The sequence below is a fragment of the Silene latifolia genome, chromosome 1, assembly GCF_048544455.1.
Source record: "Silene latifolia isolate original U9 population chromosome 1, ASM4854445v1, whole genome shotgun sequence".
NCBI classification, from domain to species: domain Eukaryota; kingdom Viridiplantae; phylum Streptophyta; class Magnoliopsida; order Caryophyllales; family Caryophyllaceae; genus Silene; species Silene latifolia.
The window spans coordinates 99,872,663-99,880,086 of NC_133526.1; the positions used below are offsets into that span (position 1 = coordinate 99,872,663).

Consider the following 7,424-nt stretch of genomic DNA (forward strand, 5'->3'; position numbering starts at 1 on the left):
CCGGGCGTTCAACTAGTTGGGTACTAGTCTTCCTCCACCTACTTAGGAAGTCGGTGAATCCTTCTTTGTCGTTTTGGGTAAGAACCTCTAGAGTGCGCATGTTAACTTGGATCTCGGCATTATCCGCATATTGCTTAGCAAATTCGATTGTGGCATCTTCCCAAGTAGCGACTTTCTTGTGTTCCAAGGAGTAGAACCATTGCTTCGGGATGGTGTCAAGAGATGAAGGAAAGATCCTTAAGAACATCTCGGGTTTGATGCCTTTGATAGACATGTAATCCTTGAAGGCACGGATGTGGTTCAAAGGGTTCTCGTGCCCCTTGAATTCAGGGATATCCGTCATATTGAAGTTGGTTGGCAATTTGGAATTGACGGCCTCATACTTGCGATTATTCTCCCTGTAAATGTCATCTCCTTTAAGGTACATCAATTGCTCCTATAAGTATTGGAGTCTTTTCTCGGCTACAGTTAGTCCCATGGGAGGATTTTCATCCCTGGATTCATCCGCGGAGTCACCTATTACTTCACTTTCATGGGGAGGCAACCTTCCCTCTACGGCATAGATCCGGCCCTCGATGGTCTCAAGGCGATCATGGACTTGGTCTTGGGTAATTTGGATTTGGGCTAGCGCGGCTAGGATTCGATCATTACCATCTTGAGGTTGGTGGAGGTTTGTTTCGCTGGATCCAGGCATCTTGAAAACTGGATAAGAGATCGATGACGAATCAAAACACGATCGACCATTCTAACACACTTGCTAAAAGAAGAAATGTTTTGACTCGTGAAGTGGGTGTGTGCCACTTGTGTTGAGTGAGCTTTGAAGAAAAGACAAGGTTTTTGAAAATGTGTATCCTAGTCAACTATAGTGTAGTTGTAGGAGTGGACTCAAAGTGAGGTTTTGAAATGGGCTTGTGGCCCGAATTTTGACTCGACAAATGGACAAAGTTTTGACTGGGTTTTGCGCTAATCAATGGCCTCTCCCTTTTTTTTTCGAAATTTTCATTTAAAAAAGGACTTTGATTTTTTACAAAAATTGTTATGGTTTTGTTTAGAAATGGTGATCACGTAAGGTACAAACATTCATTATAACGGGATGCTGAGTGCATTTAAAAGGGTTTTGGTTTAAAGGGTGGGTTGCCATACCGAACCATCAAACCCGAAGTCTGTGGAGAGGCTCGTACCAAACAAGAGTAAGGCCGATTCCTAGTCCATTTCCTCAAGTAGTGAAGGCCCTTGATACAAACAAGAGTAAGTACCATGGTATGGATGACGTCAATCGCTATCCATCCTTAGGCCCAAATAAGAATTAGGACCGTTTAGACGGGACGATTGGTCGAATGGGTTGGGTTGGGCCAAAGAAGGCCGAATGAAACGATCTAGGAAGACCGAGTTATGAAAACCGACAATTGTCTCGTACAAACTATTCCCTAACCTTGTTCAAGTTTTACCCTTAGCTACACGTAAGTGTATTATCCCCAGCGGAGTCGCCAAACTATGGACAACGGGGGTGCCCACGGGGGCGCTTGGGAGGAAGAGAACAAGCGTTTGCATTTTTGTTGGAGTCGCCACCAATTTTTATGGGAAATTGGAACCGTTTGAATACCTCGTGCCTTGTCAAGACACAAAGTAGAGACATGAACACTAAGCAATCGTTACCCTTAGCATTCTATGTCTAGAATGACTCTCGTGGATGCCAATGAACATGGGTGTTCACGGAGATCTGGAGTAAGGGGTGAGGGTACGTATTAGGAAACTCTTTTGATCGAACACCTAATCCCGCCCGCCTCGATAGCGGCCTCTACTAATGATTAGGGAAGTTATTCATACTCGATATATCGTCGATTGTATGCATGTAATGCAACATCCAAGTTTTAATCCTAGCATGTGAGGATTTAACTAAGTCGGTGAACAATTAATTTAGCAAACAATTAATGTCAAAGTAGGATTTAATGTTCAATTTCATATGAAAACATACAAATGATACGAGAAATAAAGATAAACACAATAAAGAAAAAAAACAATAAAAGAAATTACAATAATTACAATGGATTAGGCGATTTATGTTGAAAATACCTTTAAAACGGATAATTTGAGAAAATGAATAAAAGAAGAATTAACGAACAAGACAAAAGGTGATAATACGGTTAATAGTTAATTATACGTAAGCTAATTAACTAAGTCAAGGCAAAAACGGAGTTCAGGGACAGAATTCAACCCGGAACAGGCGCAGCAGAGCTGCGTCCTTTGGAATAGGCGCAACAGTTGCTGCGTCTGTTCCTGACCTAAATTCTGGCTCTGAAGCCGGAATTGCGTGTTGTTAATACTCGTTGGTAAATTTAATGATTGATTAAATTATTTACTCTGATGGAAGTGATTAATACGTTATTTACATGTGATTAATGGTCATAAAACAATAAAACACGGATAAGACGGATGCAAACGAATTAATTACATGAAAGAATGATTAATTAGTGACATGGGTGAATGAAATAAACTAAACAAGATGAATTAACGACAAATTAATGACGAATATGACAATAGACAGATGAAAATTTATCAAAGGTCGAATTCCAGAAACTCAATATGAACAAATCGAATTTCTACAACCCGGATTGAATTTAATGACGAAAACCCGCAAATATGAGATTACTTGAGATTTAAGTCGGGTTTTAATGACGAGTTAAACATGTTAATGATGATGATTAATATACATGTGAAATTATATATGCTATTAGAGAATTAAAGAACAAACGAAACAAAATAAAAGGAAACGAATTACAGAGGACGAAGGAAGAAGAAAGGAAGCAGGAACTGCGGCAGCCTCACGAAGAGGCGCAGCAGGAACTGCGCTCCTTCGAAGAGGCGCAGCAGTAGCTGCGTTCTTTCTCGACGGTCGGTCTTCTGAAAATCCGTAAAAAAAGAGTTTTTTAAAAGAGGTTTTAGAAATCGGTTTATAAAAGGTATTTTCGACATAAACCTTACATTAATGATACAAAAAGTAAAATACAATAATAAAAGAGAGATTATACACCCTCAGACTTACATGTTTGACGAAACGAGAAGGACTAAGATATCGATTAGTGATGCTCGACGCGAATGTAACGAAAGTGCCCTCGTAAGAGGAATTAAAACAAATTGATTAAGTTGATTGATTGTGGAGTTGGTCAAATTGGTCGGTCATGCAAACGAGGCTGGTACTCAGAAGGATCCGAGCTTGCGTGGTCGAATGTTCAAGCACGTAGACGCCAAAAAGTAAGAACAAAGGTCTAGAATGCAAAGGGAGAAGAGAAGGGCGGACACTCGCGTGAGAAATATGAGGAGCGAAGGCTCCTATTTATACTAATCACGTGAAGGATTTAGTGTTCCGGAGACTCTTTGGAAGTGAATCTCGGAAAAATATAAAAAAATATACGAAAATTACGCAGAAAAGGACCTGGGAAGAGGCGCAGCAGCCACTGCGTCTCTTGGAAGAGGCGCAGCACCTGCTGCGTTTGTTCCCAAGTGGTTTCCTCATGCGGAAGAAAGATTTCCGTGTTTAAGTTATGGTAGGACGGAATAATTTGGTTTTCCTTAATATTTTGTGTAAATATTTCGGGAAATTGTTTACCAAAGAATAAAAATTTGTGAAATATTTATAAAATATGGGATAGAAATATCCGGAACATTTCCAGAACATTCTGACTCGGGATTTAACGGTTATCAGAAAATGAAGACGGTTTTAGGCCCGGACTCCAAATGTACTCTAATAACTGTCAAAACGACCGTATCGGCACATAGATGACAACTAAGAGGTAGACATTAATATTTCAGAAATCACTTGACGATAAACTTACGAACTGTCACAAATCGTTCCGCATACCAAACATGCAGCCCAATCATCACCGGGTGGTTTGCGGGAGGTGCAGAAATGAGGTATCTACACAATGATCAGCAGACAACCAATCGTACGCAATACCACATAGTCTCAAATCAATTAAACAGGAACTGAGTAGGGAAACCCTACCTTTTCGCAATCCGCTACGTTGCAATCAATCATACAAATGCATAACAAATACCACATCGTCACCTATAACAATGATAATTAACAATCAACACACATATGATGACCAAACCCTAAACCCCCAAATTAACCCAAACAATAATTAGGGCCAAACCCTAAAAGACAACCTATTAGCAGATTACAACTAACTAGAGACCTACCAAATAAATCGAGACAAGAGACGGAAGTGTAGACTCGCGACCGATCAATTAGCCTTGAGAATTATTAGGGTGATTAGAGAGAGATGTGAGCGTCGTTTAGTTTTGGTAAAAGAGTGATTTAGAAACCGTAAAAGCATAATTTATAATAATCTCTAATCACCTTAACCAAATCGCGGAATTAAACCCGTCAGACCGGATACTCGGTCGAGTATAGAGTATACTCGGCCGACTACCCTCTACTCGGTCGAGTATTCCACATACTCGGCCGAGTGTTCCTGGGCAGTAGCCAAACCATGATACACGACACCCCTTACTCGACCGAGTAGGCCATACTCGGCCGAGAACCAGCTCAGGAAAACTGTAGTATTACACTTGGTGTTTGGGAATACCTTCCTGAGTACCAGGTCCCCTACCTGCAACGTTCTTAGCCTTACGTTTTTGTTGTAACTCCTGGCTGTTGTCTGCTTGTAGGCTGCCATCCTGATTTGGGCACTGGTCCTTGGCTCATCAATGGTATCCAGGCTGCTGGCCATTTCTACCTGGTTCCTCTCTTCGGTGGCATTGGCATACCGATATGTCGGTACTTGCACCTCAGAGGGAATAACTACCTCGGCCCCATATACCAGACTGAATGGTGTTTGACCTGTTGCCACTTTGGGGGTGGTTCTATCAGACCACAGTACGAAGGGGAGCTCATCTGCCCAGTTGGCTCCTATCTCCTCCAGCCTTCTTTTCAGGTTGTTCATGACTATCTTGTTGCTGGATTCTGCCTGACCGTTGGACTGTGGATTCCTAGGAATAGACTTAAACAGCTTGATGTTCCACTTGGCGCAGTAGTCTTCCGTTCTGTTGGATATGAACTGTGACCCGTTGTCACATATGATTTCTGAAGGGATGTCGTACCTGCTGACTATGTTCCTCTTGATGAAAGATATCACATGCTTCTCCAGGATCTGAGGGAAAGTTTCTGCCTCTATCCATTTAGAGAAGTAGTTCGTCATTGCCAGCATGTACGTCCTGTTTCCAGAAGCATGGGGTGATGGTCCCACAATGTCCATTCCCCATTTCATAAAAGGCTAAGGCGAGATGATCGGATGCATATGTTCTGCTGGCTGGTGGCTAACATGGGCATGCCTTTGGCATTCTTCACATTTCTTGATGTAATCTATGGCGTCTTTCCTCATGGTAGGCCAGAAGTAACCCTGCCTTAGTGTCTTATTGGACAGGCTCCTACCCCCTGTGTGATTTCCATAATCACCATTGTGGATATCACACATCACTGCATGTGCCTCATGTATGCTCAAGCACCTAAGATAGGGTCATGCCAAGGACTTCCTAAATAGTATACCATCAATAAGTACGAATTTGGAGGATTTCATTTTGAATCTCCTGGCGTCTTTCTGGTCAGGTGGTAATACCTCATCACGTAGCCAACTAATGTAAGGCTTGCGCCAATCATCAGTTTCTTCCTGGGGTGTGGCAGTACACAGTATCCCTGCTTCGTATGTCCATTGCGTGGTTACAGCCTTACTGGCGTTCTGTTGTTCATGCTGGCGTATGGCAGGTTTCATGACATGTATGAATGGTATAGAACCCACTGCCCCTGGAGTGAAGGCTGCTCCCAGGGCGGCGAGAGCATCTGCTTCAACATTCTGGTCCCTTGGTATCTGCTGGATATGGAAGGAGGCAAGACGGAGTTTGAGCTCCTTCGCCACTTCCAGGTAGGCTACCATTTTAGGATCCATGGCCGTATACACGTTATTCACGTGGCTGACAATCAGTTGGGAGTCACTACACACCTTGATGTGGTTGATTTGCATTTCTAAGGCTAATTGGAGTCCTAAGATTAGGGCCTCATATTCAGCCTCGTTATTCGTTGCTTTGAACTCGCACCGTACTGCCTGTATTATCTGTCCCCCCTGAGGTGATTTCAGGACCATCCCTACCCCTCCTCCCTTTGTGTTGGATGCCCCATCAACATTTAATTCCCATACCTGCTCCCCTTTAGCCTCACTTAGGGTCAAGATTTCATTGTCGGCTTGTTCTTGAAGGGTGGGACTAAAGTCTGACACAAAGTTAGCTAGGGCTTGGGACTTTATGGTTGTTCGCGGTTCAAATTTCAGGTCGTACCCACTTAGGTGGACAGACCACTTAACCATTCTCCCTGACAGTTCGGGTTTCCTCATTATGGTTCTCTGGGGGTAGTTGGTCACGACTGAAATTGTATATGACTTAAAATAGGGACGCAATTTGTACGAAGCAGTAACAAGTGCTAAAACGAGTTTTTCTAGAGATGTGTACCTGGTCTCTGCAGGTAACAGAGACTTGCTTATATAGTATACTGGTTTTTGCATACCTTCGTGCTCTCGTACCAGTACAGCGCTTACAGCTGCCTCTGTTACTGACAGATACAAGTACAGTGGTTCTCCCTGTTTTGGCTTGGAGAGAAGAGGAGGGGTGCTTAGGTACTGCTTGAGCTCCCCAAATGCCTTTTTATGCTCTTGTGTCCATTCAAACTTCTGGCTCTTCCTCAGAATGTCATAGAACAATCGGCACCTGTCTGAGGACCTTGATATGAACCGGTTTAGGGCTGCTACACGTCATGTGAACCTTTGTACGTCCTTTGGCTTCTAAGGAGAGTCTAACTGAAGTACTGCTTTGATTTGATCCGTGCTGGCCTCTATCCCTCTTTGCGTCACCAAGTACCCCAGGAATTTCCCCGAGGAGACTCCAAAAGTGCATTTCAGGGGGTTCAGCTTCATATGGTATTTTCTGAGGATCGAGAAGGTATTTTCCAGGTGGGACATGTGTTGTTCTGCCTTCTCGGATTTGACTACCATATCGTCAATGTAGACTTCCATTGTTCTCCATATCTCCTCCTTGAACATTCTGTTTACCAGGCGCTGATAGGTGGAACCGGCATTCTTGAGGCCAAAGGGCATCACATTGTAGCAGTACAAACCTCTGTCAGATCTGAAGGCTATTTTCTCCTGATCCTTAGGGTCCATTTTTATCTGGTTGTATCCCCTTCAGGAGTCAAGGAAGGTAAGTAGCTCATGCCCTGCTGTTGCGTCTACCATGGAATCAATGTGCGGCAGGGGGAACGGGTCTTTTGGGCAAGCTTTGTTAAGATCTGTGAAATCAACACATACTCTCCACTTGTTGTTCTTCTTGGGTACAACCACAACATTCGAGAGCCATTCTGGGTAGTTAACTTCCCTGAT

At 43.1% G+C, this 7,424-nt stretch overlaps 1 protein-coding gene across 1 annotated transcript; it reads right to left on the minus strand.

Moving 5' to 3' along the window:
* Positions 1 to 5,519: 5,519 nt before the first annotated feature.
* Positions 5,520 to 7,208, minus strand: LOC141651670 (uncharacterized). The gene is made up of 3 exons (XM_074459373.1): positions 7,038 to 7,208; positions 6,557 to 6,725; positions 5,520 to 6,415 (listed from the first exon to the last, which is right to left on the minus strand). Exons 1-3 carry the CDS (start codon positions 7,206 to 7,208, stop codon positions 5,520 to 5,522), a joined length of 1,236 nt encoding a protein of 411 aa, XP_074315474.1.
* Positions 7,209 to 7,424: the final 216 nt, after the last annotated feature.